The sequence below is a fragment of the Camelus bactrianus genome, chromosome 10 (genome assembly GCF_048773025.1).
Source record: "Camelus bactrianus isolate YW-2024 breed Bactrian camel chromosome 10, ASM4877302v1, whole genome shotgun sequence".
In the NCBI taxonomy this organism is placed as follows: domain Eukaryota; kingdom Metazoa; phylum Chordata; class Mammalia; order Artiodactyla; family Camelidae; genus Camelus; species Camelus bactrianus.
In genome coordinates, this window is record NC_133548.1 from 52158512 (window position 1) to 52176268 (window position 17757).

At 47.0% G+C, this 17757-nt stretch overlaps 1 protein-coding gene across 11 annotated transcripts in view; it reads right to left on the reverse strand.

The window, feature by feature from the left end:
- Positions 1-17757, reverse strand: part of TENM4 (teneurin transmembrane protein 4) — a 743689-nt gene that overhangs the window by 40342 nt on the left and 685590 nt on the right. For all 11 annotated transcript variants that reach the window (XR_012509759.1, XM_074372753.1, XM_074372746.1 and 8 more), the window contains 3 exons: positions 16199-16448; positions 6949-7181; positions 2826-2980 (listed from right to left, as the gene is read on the reverse strand). Coding sequence is in view for 10 of the 11 variants with exons in the window: in XM_074372753.1 (XP_074228854.1) it covers positions 2826-2980; positions 6949-7181; positions 16199-16448 (638 nt within the window). In the remaining variant the exon portion in view is untranslated. The remainder of the gene's footprint in view (positions 1-2825; positions 2981-6948; positions 7182-16198; positions 16449-17757) is intronic.

The following is a 17757-nucleotide window of genomic DNA, read 5'->3' on the forward strand; positions in this document are numbered from 1 at the left end:
GTTCTACAGCCCCGAGAAGGAATGGAGCTCCCTCGCCCCGTCCTCCCGAGCATTCCGGCCCTTTATGAAAGCACTCTCAGCTGACTGCCTTGTTGCAGAGTTATTTGCAAAAATGGACTGTCAAATGGATGAGTCAATGACTGACTGGTGAAAGGCACAGAGAGAGGGATGTGGGGCCAGGACACCTCCGTTCCTAGCTTAGTCCCCCGACGACTACAGGTGTGATCTTCCTCAAGTTACATGAACACTTTGAACTTCTTCCCCCATATGTAGAAGGTGGTAATCAGTATTACATAAGAGCAGTTGTGATGATCAAGTGAGACAAGGTATAAGGAAATTCTTTTTAAATTATAAAGAGAATGAATATTAACTGCCTATCATTCCCAGACACTGTGCTAGGGAATTTGTATACATGATTTCATGAAAAGTTGCATTTGCTCCACCTGATGGAACCTAGCACGGGGCTCTGCATTTGTAACCACACTTTCTGTCACCACGCCTCAGTTTCCCTATCTATGCAAGGGAGTAGATAACACTGATCTTGAGGGATTCCGGTGACAGCTAAATAAGAAAAGTGAAGTGGTACCCATCTCTGTAGCCCCATTTCTAACAGTGCCCGGCATATAAGTTCTCAGGAAATCATTCTGGACCCTAATGACAGAGTTATACTTTGTGTCTGTGGTGGCCGCAGGCTGCAGAGTTGAGAACTAATCCCTTGTTTTGAACAGGTTGTAACATCTTTTGTTCTGTCTCAACTCTACACCTCTTTCTAGTTCCCCTCATCTTCATCTCCTTCCAGAGGGACTGGTCCAAGCTAAGCTCCTTGGTCCTCCCCTTTGCATGCTTGCCTCTGAGCTGTGTTCTCACCTCTCTGGCTTACCTCCCTGCGCCCCACGGCACAGTACAGCAGCTGCGTGTTTGTGACAGAGGAGGCTCTGAGAATAAAGTCTGGGCCCCCTTCCCATATGTGTATATAGAAGTACACGCCTGTGTTGGGGAGTTCGGTAAAAAGAATCCCATGCTTAGATTCAGACCAGGGTGCTGAGGACCAGGGGCAGAGAGATTTCAGTCCTGGATCCAGGATTTCTGAATCTAAGTGTGGGTTTCTCCCACTTCCACTCTATGCCAATTGTCTTCCAAGCCTTTGATCTGGCTGCTTGGCAGGACCTCTGGCTAAAGTTAAACAATTTTCCAATGTGTGGACTGAAACATTTTGGCACCCTGTGCTGGCTGGTGGAGGTCCCATTTTGAGAACTGAAAACCTGTGGACACACGCCCTCAGGCCCTGGCAGCTCCCTGATGGATACATCGAGCTTGCTCACAGACTGGAGAGGGAAACTCTCAAGCCAACAAGGGGAAGTCTGCCAAATTGGAAAGTCGAGAGGCAGAGGACAGATTCCATGCTGGCTCATAACGATCATATCAGCTGGTGAGGAGGGAAACCACCTTAGCATCTGATAGGAAAGGGACACGGGCGCCGGGCTGCTGGCAGCATCCGGGGGCTCTGGGGAAGGGGCTCTAGGGAAGGGGCTCTGTGACACACATCGGCAGCAGAGGCAGGCATGACCAGGGAGGCCTCCCAGCTTCTGCTGCCTGCCAAGCACAGGGTCTGCAGTCGGTGACAAGGCCTGTGTATCCCGGCTCCCTTAGAAGCGAGGGGGCTTAAAAAGCTACGTGTGCCCCCTGCTGACACCAACTGGCAATTTAACATAATTCAAGCCTCCTTATTTCCTTGGTTTTGCTAATGTTGGCAAGATGGATGCTCACAGATTCAGCATTGCCCAAGCCTTGCCAAAGGACCTAGTGATAAAGAACACATCACTTGTCAAGTCACTGCAGGACAAACTAAAGATATCTCTCAGGTCTATACTGGGCTCCTGGTGCCCCCCTGCTAAGGTCCAAACTCTTGTATGGTGAGTTAAATTCTCCTTTAACTGGCTCCAAAGCACACCTCTAGTTTTGACTCCTGCTACTTCCTTTCAAGAACGCTATGCTCAGTGTTCAATTTTCCAGTGTTCCTTGAATGTTCCAGGGCCATTAACATCTTTGTACCTTTGCATACGCGATTCCCTTTGCATGAAATGTCTCCTTTCTTCCAACAAACTCCTATTCAACCTTCAAAATGTGGCACAAATGTCACCTCCTTTGTGAAAGTAGGACTAGAATTTCTGTTTATTGATCACTTCCAGAGTGCCAAGCAGTTCTAGAAGCCCTACATGAATCACTCCACGTATTCTCAAGGCAATCCTGCCAGGCCAATGTCTATGAGACCCATTTTACAGACATGAAAAGTGAGGTCCAAGGGACCTCAGCAACTTGTCTAAACTTACACAGCGAGTGAGTGGCAAAGCTGGGATTCAATCAACAGTCAATCAACTAATCAATCAACAAGTACTGATTGTGCACCCTGGTTATAGTAGAGGAAAAGATGGACAAAAGGTTCCTTCTAGCCTGTCCCCATGTGGCTTACAGGCTAGAAAGAGAGCAGACAATGTACAAGCATCTGTGTTTCCAAAGAAGGAATTCAGGAGGCGATGGATTTAAACTCACACCGTGTGAGGCTCTGCTGCCTCTGAGGCTTCCTTGGGCAAATCTCTTCACTGTCCCCCGAGCTTCCCTCTGTCACCCATGTGTACCCCTGACGGTGAACTCCCAGAGCATCGTGCCGTGCCCTGCTCATCTGTGTGTCCTTAGTACTCTTCACCAAGAGTGTGCTCTCACAGGCCTTGGGCGGCACAATGATGAGCAGCCAGCTGGCTGGCGGGGGCCAGTGGGAGGACACATGTGCAGACTCAGGGCTCCAGCTGACAAAGCTGTCTCCTTACCTGGGAAATATCCATGACGGAATCACAGCTGAGGGGCCGGGCCGAGGTGAGGTCATTGGAGCCCAGCAGGGTGGAGATGACCCCATTCTGATCAATACGTCTGATCATGGTGCCATCCACGAAGTAAATCAGCCCGGATTTGTCCACTGTGATGCCTGGGGAGGAGAAGCAAGAGGTGGTAACAACCCACACGCTCACCAACACTTGCGGGTTGACAGTGCATACCCCTCACCGTGATTTGAGTAGATCTCCCCCACAACTGATTCATCCCCTTTCTGAAGGCGAGAAGAGAGCTGCCCAGAGGCTTGGGGTGATTTTTTTTTTTCAAAGCCAGGATTAGAACCCAGGTCTTCAGCTTCTCCAGGGCTCTGGTTCTTCCACCTGACTGCCTCTGGAGATTTTCACCTATCATGTTAGCCATCCATTAAGGCTGGACTCACAACTTCTGGGAGTTTGTTAGGCAGTAGAGGTAGTGGTAAGGAAGAACATTTTCGGTGTCAAAACTGTGGATTATTTAAATGAACCTACTTCTGAAGACCTGTAATTATACTAATCAAAACCCCTTTTTGGTAAGAATTTTTCTTTTCTTCCAAAACAATCATCCTTCACATTTTTCTAGTCTATTACTATTTTAGTTTCATTGGTTATTTCAGAAGTATAGAGCCTGAAAAAGAATCCTTTGGATTGGGGCAGGGAATATTGATGAATTTAATTTCTCAAAAAGGCACATTGAAGGGAGGAGTCAGAATCATTATTCCACATCATTTCTTGCATTTGCTAGACTGTCCCACCTGTTGATCTCCTCCCTGACCAACTGTGTGACCTTGGGCAAATCCCTGGAAGTCCCTGCATTTGTTTTCCCAGCTATGATATGAAGGGGTTGTTCTAGAACTGTGTTACTCACTCCTGTATAAAGAAATACCTGTATGTGTGTGTGAATTACCAGGGAGCTTGCTAAAATGCACCCCTGCCAGGTACCTCATTCAAGAAAATCTCAAGTGGAGCTTGAGCATCTATCTGTATGTTTTATTGACGTATAGTTGATTTACAATGTTGTGTTAAGTTTCTGGTGTACAGCGTAGTGATTTAGTTATACAAACATATATTCTTCTTCATATTATTTTTCACTATAGGCTATTACAAGATATTGAATACATATAGTTCCCTGTGCTATACAGTAGGACCCTGTTGTTTATCTATTTTATATATAGCAGTTTGCATCTGCTAATCCGAAACTCCTAATTTAGCCCTATTTGTATTTTTGACAAGCACCTTGGATGGTAATGGTACAAATCAGTTGGAGAACCACTCTAGTAAATCAGTACTTCTTAACCAGTGATGTGTATCAGAATCACCTAAAGACTTTTTTGACCTCTACTTGCTTGGTTTCACTCCCGGAAATACCAGATCACAGGGTGGCTGGGACTAGGACCAAGGCATGCTTTAAAAATGCTCATAGTTGACACCGACACCCCAAGCCTGGAATCACGAGAGTTAGACATACCCCTACCAAAGTCTTAACTGCTCAGGGGTCCTGGGGCTGAGAGACAGACAGGAGATGCCCCCGAGGAGCACATGGCCTAGATGGGGAGGCGTGGGAATGAACCAGTACTCAGGGAGGGACAGAAGCCCAGGAGGGTTCGTGGTGAAATAAAGGAGACTGGTTAGTTTTATTCTGTGCAGCTTTCTCAGGGGAAGGAACTGAAAGAATGGGTCAGAAAAACTTCAAAGAGGTGGAGACACGAAGCATAAAGCTTTCCAGCTGTATAACCTTGGAGGAGTCACTTCCCTTCCAAGTCTCAGTTTCTTCATGGTTAAATGTGGGCAATAACATCTGACCTGGAACAGGTAGCCCTCAACAATTATTCACGACTTACAATTATGAGAATGTGAAACCCGCTTTGTGGGTTTCATGGTCCGTGCTCTCAGGGCCCATGTGTCTATGACCCTCAGCAGGTTGGGCCTCTGGGTGATGAAGACCCTCTGGAGCTGTGTTCCTCCTGCTCCCTCCTTAGGCTGTTCAGGGCTGGAAAGTGATTTCACAGGGAGCACCTGGCAGCCTCAAGGTGGGGGAAGGCCTTTCTTCTGTCCCTGCCTAGAATGTAAATTAACTGCATTCTTTAAGTACAGAGCCAGTTTTCTTGTCTGTTTGGCTCTGCTCTGCCTTTCTCTTCCACCTGCTAGGACTGATGAGTGCGCCACGAACAATCAGGTTCCTAGTTTACAGAAGTTGGCTGCACAGAAGTGATCTGTCCCCTGATTAATTACTTCATTCTCTCGCCTTTTGTTGTGCTAAATAGGTGGACATCTTTCCTCCTCCCTGCTGCACAGGGCCTGCGTATCATGGCACCCTTGTCATTTCTCTCTGGGTTAATTACAGGCTTTGGGGCAATTTCATTGTCACCACATCTGTGCGTGTGTGTGTGTGTGTGTGTGTGTGTGTGTGTGTGTAAGGGGAGGGTGGAGAACACGTGTGTAGAGCAGCTGAGAAAGACCTGGAGAGTAAAACTTCTCAGGAAAAAATGTTTCAATTCTAAGAGAAAAGACTGTTGCAACCAAAAGGGCTCTCAGGGACCACTTAGCCCAATCTACACATTTACCAATGGGAAAACTGAGGCTCGGTGGGGGGGTCACAGAGCTGGGAGTGGCCAAGCAAAACTATAACGCAGGGTCCCTAAGTGCAAGCCCAGTGTTCTTTCCACTCCAGGCTACTCCCTCGGTATTAGAAAATCATAATTAGGAGGGAGATTAACCATAGATGTCAGAAAATTTACCCCACAGAGTTACCAGTTGACCACTTCGGGTATGTGGAAGACACATATGATGTGATATAATATGATACTTCATATGACGTGATATGATGTACATCCAATTTAACAATTATAATAGTAATTACAATTTATGGGATGTTAATCATGTGCCTGGTACCCTGGTACCAATATACTAAGCAAGCATTTACACTCCTGATAATATTTAATCTGTATTATAACTGTGCAGTATATTTCTATTTCATAGAGGAGGAAAATGGGTCTCAGAGAGGTTAAGCAGCTCACCCAAAGTCACACAGCTAGCTATTAGGTGGTAATGTCTGAATTTAAACATAGGACTGCCCGACTTCATTTTCATTTGAAACCAAGCCCTGAAATCTGGCACTATCTAAAAATACTATCATTCATAACATTTTTATAGGCCATCATATGAAATATATTAATTTTGACCCTCAGAACAATACTAGGAGGTAGACATAGAAGATATTACTCTTGTTTAATCGACTGGAGCTTAGACACCATAGGTTATTGGCTTTAGGGTCTGTAAACACTCGCTGATGGATGATGCTGACAATGAAGACTTCTCCTCCAAAAAGCCTTCCAAGTCTCCTGGGCACAGGGGCTCCCCTTGGCTTTGGGACCCCCCCCCCACAGTTCTTTCTTCTTACATCTCAGAGAGCACTTCCCCTCCTCTCTCATCTGAGTGATTCGCATTCATGTCTTATTTTTCTGCTACAGTGAACTTGTCTATGCAACCACAGTACACTGTATACCCAGTAAAAACTTGCTGAATAAGTGAATGGAAAGTGATTGTGGGTATGAAGAAGTCCAGCTTTTTGAAGGATTCAAAACTGAAACTTAGAGTTTACCCATCTGCAGCCCATGATCATGTGTGAAGATGACACCCTGCCGTGGCTTTATCAAACAGTAACTTGAGAGGTAGCATACATATCCAACAGGAGGGGATTGATAAATAAATAATGGGACAACCATTTGATGGAATTCTATATGTCCACTAAAAGCGAGTGCACAGAAGACTCTAATGACATGGAGAAGTAAATATTCATGATACATCACTTAGGAAGAAAAGTAGGTTACTGAAACAGCTGGTTTACTGTGATTTCATTTTGTTTGTTTTTGGTGAGCTTTATATACATACAAACACCTAGAAAAAAAGAGCAGGAGGAAAGATAGGAAATGTTAACTGGGACTATTTCTGGCAGATGGAATTACGACAATTTTAACTTTCCTCTGTATGTTCCAACATTTTTTGCAATGATAAACATAGATGTCCTTTTGGAAATGGAAATGCCCTAATAAATGTTACTGAGAGTGTTTTAAAAGCAAGGCCTTACCCCTGGGGTTGGTAAGTGTGGCTTCTGTGGCCTTCCCACCATCCCCGCAGCGAGTATCATCAAAGGGGAGACACTGGTCACCTGTCCCTGCTACCACCTCGGAGTTCTTGACAAGGTCCGTCACCACCACAGTGGACTTGATCTTGAAGACCCGCCGGCTGTTGGTGTCAGAGAGGAAGACGGCCCCACTCATGGGGTCTGTGGTCAGGTAGTATTTATGCGCGGGACTGTGGCTGGAAAACAAGGAACGCCCGTTGGTGAACATTTTCTTCTGTCCTAACAGGCAGCCAGAGATGTACAACTTGAGTCCAAGCAAAAATGTTATGGGGACAATGTCCCTATTTAGGATGATCCAGGCCAGAAACATGAAAGGATATGACTTTAAAAAACACTTCATAACAAAACAAACCAAAACCACCTCAAGAGTTCGACACACAAGCCCTCTCCCACAGAGCTTTCACAGCAGCCCCACCCCCACGTCGGGGCTGAGCGCGCAGGCTCCGGCCAGATCTGACTCCAGCCAGCGTCAGCACTGCCGTCTGCTGACACTCATGTTATGCTTATCAGGAGCCCAGGAGTCTCCCTCCTGCAGCCAGATATAAATGAATTGCAGGACTAGTCTGTAATTTGCAGCAACACCCAAGGAAAAATAAACAAAACAGAGGAGCAGTAGTGGTGATAGTTCTGCTTCTGGAAAAAGGCTGCAAAGCAAGGCGAGGCTATGCTGACAGAGGAAAGTGAAGCTAGACCAGGACGACACAGAGGGATTATGGAGACGAGGCACCACCTCTAGGCACAGGGCAGGAAAGATGTGCAGTCTTTGGGGTCAGACTGGTCTGGGTTCCAGGTCTAGCCTTGTCATTTCCTGGTTCTGAAACTTGGGCAGGTTACCCGGCCTCCTGGGCCTCAAGTTTTCTTCATCTGCAAGGTGAGGATGTTAACAGCTACCTCGCTGGTGTATTGGGAAAATTACATAAAATCACATATGAAAAATATTTGGCATAGTGCATGGTACAAAGTAGGGACTCAATAATCATAATTATTATTTTTAATTGCTAGTCATCACATGTGTTTTTGCATTTGGAGAGGACTACACAGTTGGTATCACTTATTAAGCCTGACTTTCGCTATCACATGGTACTGACAGTTCTTTCCAAGTCTAGGCTCTACTGGAGTTGGACTCAAAACTCCTGGGAAGCTAATTATCAGTTCCTGCCCTTGGACTGATCACCCCCAGGCCCTCAAACTGCATCTCAATATTGGTAGCCTCTGGAAAGTCTTCTGATTCAAATGAATCTCCCTCTGTTCAGGCTGGATGGCCTGGCACTGGCCATTTTCACTGGACAGTGGGACACATGCTGTGCTGGGGGATTCAGGGTACAGACTAAGTAGTGGTAAGACCGCTGTACACCCCTGCAAGGTGCAAGTAAGAGGATCAGAAATATTTAAAAAGAAGCTATTTTGCATTTCATCAGGCATGTATATTTTGGATCCTTTCAAAAACCGAAATTTTATTTTACAGATTAGTGTCTTTTGAATAACACGTGAAGACTGGGCACTGTGATCTTCAACGTCAAGTTCTCTGAAGGGCTTAACTTGGCCCTGATGGTTCCTCATCATAACCATCCCTTGCTTTGGGCAGTGTCCTGGGGACTCACCGCTTCTCACAGGGCCAGGCCTCCAGACCCAAGACTTTCCTTCCTGTTTTCTCCCCCTAATTTGTCCAAGACATCATGATCTTCTCCAACTGTCCTGTCTCTCTAGCCCTGATGCTACTGTCCCATTATCTCCTCCTCCAAAAAGGGGGGGATCTTTGTCTGCAGCCTGGGTCCTCCCCAAGCCCTTCTTTCCTGATCCAACCCAAATACCAACACATCACTGCAAGGTTTCCCCTTTCAGGAAACCTCTCTCCCCCATTTCCTACAGGATGATTCATGCTCCCCAGCCTAGCAGCACACAGGGCCCTTCATGCTCGGCTGCTGCTCTGTCTTCTCCTCAGAGACACACTGACAACTTGTCCCTCAGATATGCCTTCATGCCTCTGTCCCTGCTGCTGCCGCACTGGGGAATATCCTGCACCCTTCCCTTCTCTGCCTGCTGACCGGCTACTCATTCCTCAGGTTACCAGCCCAAATGCTAACTTTTCTGGCAAAACATCCCCCCACCCCCCGACCTTTCTTCTCTGTGACCTGAGATTCATTTTGGCTCCTGTCTGGTTACAGGACACTCAGCATAATGCTGCGCCTGTTTATTCATGTGTCTGTCTCCCAGATCCTGTCAATACTTGAAGAGAAGAGATGGGGTTTTGTTCATTTCTGTGTTTCCAATGTTCAGCTTGGTGTCTTCTAGCCCACAGCAGCTGCTCACTTTAAGTGGATTCCATCTCCATTTTTAGTTTGCTTCAACAGTATTTGCAATCCAATTACTTAGCTGTTCTTTCACCTCTCTTTTGGGGGTGGTGGTAACAAGAGAGATGTCCTGTTTATCTTGAAACATCCCCTGTGACTTACCCTGCGATGCAACAGAGATTTAATCTTCCTGGATGACACTGATTCTGGCTAAACAAAATGCGGGGACCTCGGATCCCTCTCTGTGATGCCAGGGCAGCCTTGATCTTTCTGCCTTCTGATGACAGCTGCGAGGTGGGGGTGATAATTTCATTTCTTTGAGTATCACTCATGATAAATGGATGCTATCCACCCTGGCAGAAAATGGGTTTTTAAGGGAGTATGGTGGGGGCGCTGTCCACTTAGATTAGCCCCCTGAGTTTCTGGCTCATGTCTTCCTGCACTGCCCCAGAGAAGTGCCACCTCTGTGACATTTCTCAGACTGGTAAATTCCAGAAGAGAGTGGCACTGGCAGGACTGTCCTAGAGAGTCCATAAGAGCTGTGGCCCTGTCTTTTGTGCCCAAGAACAAATTTGAAGTCTGGTGGGGAGGGAGTGGTCAGACCTAAGCTTTGAACTTAGAAGATGTGGGTTCTAATTTGGGCAAGTCACCTAAATCGTTCAAGAGGTAGGCCCCTCAGCTGTCAAACAATGAAGTCCCTGCTCTGCTTTGCTCACAGGCTTGTCATTAGGATCAAATGAAATTACATGCTCAACAGCCCTTTCCAGTTGGCAGAGCTCCTGGACAGTCTTCATCTCACTTCCTCCTCATGCCCCTGCACTGGGAGCAGCACCTGGACCTCTCCCAGGAGCGGCCCCACCAGTCTGTGGAGCAGAGCTCCGGGGAGGCCTGCCGCTGGTACAGAGCATCCGCTACCACTTCCGGGTGCCTCTTCATCCCAGACACTGAGATAGCATTTTATATGTACAACCTCATTTTCATCACAACTACCATAGAGCTAGGTGCTTTTTTAAAAAAACATTTTTCTTTTTCAGAAGCCTGAGATGAAAGAGGGGAAGCGACTGGAGCAGAGCCAGAAACTGCTAAGTGGCAGGACAGATATTCAACTCCCATCTGCCTGACTCCAAAGTCTGGGTTTTCTTCTTCCCCACAGCGCTTCTCAGGGCCTAGAGAGCACCACCGCCCCCCTCACGGGGCGCACCTGCCCAGCTCCCAAGGTTCAGCCCCAGCGTCACCTCACCTGGAATACATCCCTAGATTCCTGGGCCCCTGCTTCGTCCCACTGGCCACTTCCTTTGTTACGGCCCCACTAGACCCGACACTTTCAGTATCTCTAGCACCTTTAAGACCCTCTTCTGCTTTGCTGTCTGTCTCCTCAAGGAAAACTCGGACTCCTCAAAGGCAGGGCCCGGCTTCAAGTAGCCGGTGCTCAGCTGCAGAGTTAGGGCTCCAGAAAGGCCTGCTGACTGTACGAATCAGTGCGTCAGTGACCCCGGGGTTACGGATGGAAACACCCACTGCTAAGGATCTGAGAGTGATGGTTCTCAATGTGGCTATGCGTCAGATTCACCTGGAAAGCTTTTTTTTTTTTTTTAAAGCCCCACCCATCATGCCTGAAGGGCCTGGGCATCTGTCCCTTTAAGATTTCTCTGGGTGATTCTAAGGCACGGCTCGACTCAGAAACCAGGGCTTTAGAGCAGTGCTTTTCAAACTTTAATGTGCATATGGATCATGTTAAAATGAAGATTTCAGTCCAGCAGTTCTGGGTGTGGCCCGAGCGTCTGCCTTTCTAACAAATCCTCAGAGGATGCCAGCATTGCTTATCTGCACTTCGAAGAGCAAGGCCTTACTTAGAATTCTCTGCAAACCAGACATGCACAAGCTGGGAGCTGGCCTATGGCTGAGACCCCAGGCCTGGTTCTGTTGACCGGAACCATGTCTGATCCAATTCTGATCCCCAGTATATTGAGCAGGGTTGGGCCAGATAGGGTCACAGCTCTATTTCCAGAGTCTGTGCAGAAGTGCCTGAGGATCCATGTTCTTTTCCACTTCCTTAAGTATAACCCTGGTACTTCTGGAAGCTACGCAGAATCTTAGAGGCTATAAGGGTATTGATCCTGAAGTGACTAACCTGCAGTGAAGCCCCACTTTGCCCTCTTTCTGGGCAAGGTAGGGAATGTCCTAGTAGGAGCTGTGAGCCTAGGCGTCTTTTGGGATGGAAGGTAATCTATTCTCTGCTTCTGAGGGAGAACAATCCCTCTGTCCCACAATAAGATCTGCCTTGTGCAAAGGAGCATCCTTTGACTACATCATGCGGCAGCCCAGGCAGAACTTGATTCACTGGTTTTTGGAAGGAGCAGGAAGAGCTTGAGCATTGGAACCACACAAATGGGGCTTCAGATGCCAGCTCTGCCACCCACTTGGTACATGACCTTGGGCAAATTACTTCCTTACCCTGGGCCTCAGTTTTTATTATATGAGAAATAGGGATAATCACATCTACTTCAAAGGGCTACTTTGAGGACAAACTTGTATGAAGAACGTAAATCTGCAAGCTTAGTGCCTGTTCCACTGAAAAATAAAAATGCCCAATTAATGGTAGCTGGTCACTTTAAGAAACCTCCAGAATTTTTATGTGACTGCACAATGGAAAAGACGAGTATGTCACACTTAATACTGTCTGCCTAGCCTACTTTCTGAGGCAATTAAGAGCTCTTAGAGTTAAAACAGTCTGTGTAGCTGAGTCTGATGGAGATTTGAGTGCAAATGTACTTCTGAACAGCAGGCTTCAAACATCCCTCCACGACCCTAAGGGAGATGTCTGGGAAGAGGTGAGGATCCTTGTTCCCTGAAGGGATCCAGGGAGGAAGATGCCCAAAGGACTGGGAGTCTCTGTGCTGAGCACGCCCAGCATGGTGGGATGCACTGAGGCTGTAAAGGCCAAAGAAAGAGATGAGTCTGCCCTGGGGGACACACACACAGGGTAAGGGCACTGGCCTGGAGTCAAATGCTATTCCTCGGAACAGCTGAACAGTAAATGCCAATGGACAAACAACAAAATTTGAGAATTTCTTTATCCACTTCTGGGATTTACTGATAAGGACACTAAGACTCTGAGAGAGGAAAGGATTTGCCAATATCCAGCAGCCAATTAAAATCAGAGCTGGAGCCCAAGGCTTCTCCCTCCTGATTGTCTTTGAAAACTGGATGGCAGAAGGAAATTCCACTTTTCCCTTCCACTTCGGCTCACTTTCTAAATAGTTTGAGCACCTGAGAAAACAATGAATTGAGAGAGGGCAGGGAGGCAGCTCTGAAGTCATACCATGCGCACATCAAAAGATTGCTAACCATCAAAAACAAAAGGTACCAGAACCACAACTCTCTCAATTTACAGATGATGCAACTGGAAGCCAGAAAAGCAAGGTGACCAGCCCAAGGCCACATGATGAATGCACAGCAAAGCTGGACAAGCACCCTGGCTCCTGACTCTTCCCAGCTAGGTCCCTCCGTATCCCGGCTGTGTCCTGGGTAGTTACCACCACTGACTGGAGTTTTAATGTGAAAGGCTAGATTTTCATCCAAGATCCTCACATGAAATGTACTTCTGTGTTTTCTATAAAACTGAGCGTGAAGACACATATCAGTTCATAGTTCCATATCACCCACACAAAGCTCACTGAAAACCTCTTTCCAATTTCAGTTTTGAGAAAAAATATCCCTCCTCTGAGAAATGGGGATAGTTCCCCATTTTTGATAATGTAAACCATGAAAACAATTGTCTCCCTGTTATTCTGGATCCCAGGAAGCTCAGAGTCTAATGTGATGTGTAATCACATGTATACGTTTCCTCCTTTTTTCTTTTGTTTCCAAATTCTGTTTAGTTTACTTTAATACATGTGTCTTTGGTTGTAAGGGAACTGAATTCTTTTTGGGAAAGATGGAGACATCATCATCATTATCACCATCATCTAATTGTTATGATGATGATAATAATAGTAATGATTTATTATTATTACTATTACCACTATTTCTGAAGCTCCTCCCTGTGCCTGGCACAGTGCTAGACACAAAGTCCTCTGTAACCCTTATAGCAACCTCCAAGGGAGACTTTATTAACCTCAAGTTTTAGAAACAAAAGCTCAGAGAGATGAAGGAAAATTTTTCAAGGTCATACAATTGGGGAGCCTCAGTTTTCTCATCTGTAAATTGGATGTATCATGAATACCCTATTCTGTCCTTGCCGACAGATGCACTGATGGGGTCCCCTAGCATCCCAGCCACCAAAGTCGAGGTTCCTGTAATGCCCACAGGGGTACAAATCTGAAACCTGTCTTCTCCCAGATTTTTTGCCTGATCGAGATGTTCTCAGGACTTCCCATTGTTGACACTCCAAGTCACTCAACAAGGTTAGGATAATCCTTACTCACTCTAAGGATAAGCAGACTGGGGTGTTCAAATTACTATGCCAAGGTTAAAATTTCCCCCTATTACTCAGTCTGTCATGTCCACAAACTACCAATGTAATTGCTGCACCTTGCTAGAGATGAAAGGAGTTCAGGCTCTCACCACCCACCCCCACCGTTATTAATGACTTTCTCTCATCATAGCTGATCACCCCGAACCAGTTCCAATCACGCAGGACTCGTTTGCCATCGAGCGAGCTGAAACTGACACATGCAGCTTACCATACAACATGCAACAAGGCAGAGGAGAGACAGGAAATTCTCCACTGGTTGGCTTACCTATGTCTGAAATCTTTATTTCTGACAGAAGACAGGAGAGCAGGGAATAGAAGAAAGAATGAAGTGTTAGCAGCAGGGTTAGAAGCATTATTAGCAGCCTGAAAACTTGACAGCAATGGTACAGCACAATACTATAATAAATAAAGACTTAGCAGCTCTGACACTGATATATTTCATATTGGATATTACTTGTCAGTGAGCTCACTTATAAGCGGCTACATATCACAGAAGAGGCACGGTTTCACCTGCATCAACATTGCTGACTTCAGGGGAAGAAGATGAGGTTGACACAGGCTGCTGCTCTCACCAGGGCTAAGACAGAGGTTGGAACAGCTGACTCCCTCCCCTGTACAGCGACACATTCCCAGAGATACACACGCTTACTGCTACATCTCTGTGTGCACGCTGCCCTACAGAGAGCTACACAAACCTGCGCAGCCCACCACAATCCTCCTCATGATACAATACAGAATTGGAGATAAGCTCGGGTTAGAAGGTGGGGGGTGATGCAGAGAAACAGGCCTGAGAAAGAAGGTTGGAAGAAGAAAATATATCAAGATGATAATATATACAAATTTATTTTTCTTTCCAAATTTAAGTTACTCCTTCCTTCCTCACCCACTGTCTTCCACAATCTCCCTGCAGCTGGGGGAGGGAGATGGGGAAAATGGGCCCTCTTTTTGAAAGATGTGAAAATGCAGGGCCAGAGAGGGTACATGTCTTGCTCAGAGTGGTATAGCTTTAGTTTCTTTGCCAAGGACCCCCTAGTCCACAGCTCTTTCCATCACAGCACAGGAGATGGAAAGATAATATGAGCAAATGACGGAAGCAAACACACTCAAGGGTTCCCTCTTTCTTGGCAGATGTCTACGCTGGCCAAACTCATAACAGAAAAAAAAAAAGGCAGAGATTATCCCATCAGTGGCCTGGTTCTCATTCAGCCTGACATCTGATTTTCTTCTCCTTCATTTGTCCCTGTGTGTTTGGCTGATATGAATACTCTCGGCCTGAGGGCCGTGATGGCTGTGGTCAGCCAGCGAGGCTTCCTCTCCTCCCACATGCGCTGCAGAGGGAGATGCTCAGCGGGTACCTCCCTCCAGGGAATAACTGAACATGGCATTCAGCCAAAGTGGCTGTCATCCGGCCGGGCGACAGTTCTTTGGCGAGGCAGAGCTGTGGGTGGCCTCTGGGTTTGGGCCTGCCATTCTAGAAGCTGGACCTTGTGCAGGTTCTTTAAATTCCCTGAGTCTCCTTTATCTTGTTTGTCAACGGCAATAGTTAATAAATATTTCACAGAACTCTTACACTCGGCAAACAGAAGGGGCCTCGCAAAAGTTCCTTTTCCACTGGCCACTGTGGAGGAAGGCTTTCCAGCTCAGGGGTCTGTCCTTGACCCAAGCCCAAGAGGTGGGCAGGTTCTATTCCCTAAAATAATTCCTTAAAACAACTTGGTGCAACTTCCGAAAGGGAGAGTGGGGCTCCCCATCTCTAACCACAGCTTCTCTGTTACCCAAGCTATGACAGCACTGTGGGTCTAAAAAGGTCTGGTTTAGACAGGTGTAGAGATACGCAACACACCAGGCCCTTCCCCAAGCTGTGGGTGTGGCTGTGCTCCATCCCTCACGGTCAGGATGGGGAAAAAGCAAAGGCTGACTTGGCTGGCTCTGCTGCATCCCTGCACCTTAGGAGCAGAGAGGCGCTGCCTGATGCCGACCTGTGGGCCTGATCCCGTATTGGGCAGCTGCAGAGAACTGCTCCTAACTCTTACGCGTGTTAAGTTACAGGGCCTGATTTGTAACACTGGCATAGGGACCTAGTGTGTGATGCCTCCCTTGTCCTTATTCACAAAACTCATATGACTAGTTCTAATCAGCTTGGTGCTAGGAAACAGAAAGAAGGATGTAAGGGCTTCCAAGGAGTCTAGTTCTTGGTTGCTGGCAGCCTTCTGCATCATCTGGACGCCAAGGATGTCTCCCTGTCCCAGGGGTGCTATGTCCTCACTGCAGTGCCCCGTGGAGAGCAGCGCCGCTTCCCCAGAGCCCCCAGCTGCAGGTTAGCCTCTGGGAAGTGGCAGGCGAGGCCCCGTCCTGTCCCCTTCTCTGGGCCCACTGGGTGGCAAAGGGGCATATTAGTAATGCGAGGCGGGCCCCCCTTACATACCTCAACTCGAGGATGTTGGTGACGTTCCCAGATGGGAAGATCCGGCGGATGTAGTTGAAATCGCCCACATAGAGGCTCCCGTCGGAGCCGCACGCGAGGGCCACGGGGGCCAGAAGCTTGTTGCCGTCGGCAAGGCCATTGCAGCTGGGGCAGGAGATGCTTCTGCGGCGCCCGTTGCCCATGATGCTCCCGATGACAGGTGGCTGCTGAGACACAAACTGGTTCTCCCCGTTCCCTTTGTGCAGGATGCCTGGGACGAGGGCAGAAGAACAGAATCACCATCGGAGCAGGAGGTGGCCCTCCCCTGGGACCGACGCCAGGGTCACCTTGATTTTGCAAGGAATCTTGCCAGATCTCTGCCTGCCATTTCCAGACCTGTCTCCCAAGGCTGCCTCACCCCATTATGAAACACAGGCTGTCCTGGATAGGCCACACTGCTTTGCTGGCTGAATTCCCACAACAGCTCTGTAGAACAGATGCCATTATCCCCCCTGAATTAACAGGGGACCCCTGACTTCACACAGATGACAGGAAAAGTGCTCCTGAGTCTAGGCCCTGAAGCAGTCAGCTCCACTGCCTCTCAAACAGTACCAAGTCCAGGTCCCTGTCACAGCACAGGACTCTTCACTGCACTTAGATTTCTCTCTTTAGAGTGAGACAATTTCACATGTGGAGACGGCCTTTTCTCTTCTGCATCCCCAGTGCCTAGCACAGAACCTGACACACAGTGGATGCCAAAAAATGTTCAGAGAAATGCACAAGGGAAACTCAGTCTCTTCTCATCAAGGTAGAGTTAGGAGACATGAGTTTTTCATTGATTTTGGGACTAATGGGTGATGCCGATCTTGCATGGGTCTCTTCACTGCTTTAACTGCCCCTGGGCCTCAGTTTCCCCACCAGCAATATGATGGGGTTGGCCTCTATGACATGTGAGCTATGTCTCATATCTATAATGCCTCTTTTCAGGCCCAGATCATCCTTTATCTCCAATTAGGAGGCTGCAGCCTGCTCCCTGCCTCAGGCCTCATCCTTTCCATATTGAAGCTTGAATGACTTTTGTGTTTTTATGGTCACAAGAATCTTCTCCCAGGCTGTCATCTATTAGCTTTGTCCTTTATTGAACAGACCCCTCTCATTTTTATGAAGCCTAATCATTTTTCTACTCTAATGTTTGTGCATTTTTAGGTTTTAGGAAATGCTTCTCTGAGATCATAAAGAATTCTGTAATTTTCTTCTATTAACTTTAAAGTATTATCTTTCAAATTTAGATTTTTACTTATTTTGTATATAGTGTGAATTTAATTTTGTTGTTTTCCACAGATCGAGCCAATTTCTCTCAATACCAATTTCCAAAACACCTAGCCACCCTCCACTGATATGTGATGCTACCTCTATTATATACCAGGTTCGTAATGTACACATGGTATGTGACAGAAGCCTGTAGTTATCCATGGAAATCCATCCTAAACCCTGTCCTTCTTCTGTAGTTACAGAGTCCATCATTTTTAGTTTTTCCATACATGACCGTCTGGGACTACAACCCCCAGCTTCGTGTGCAG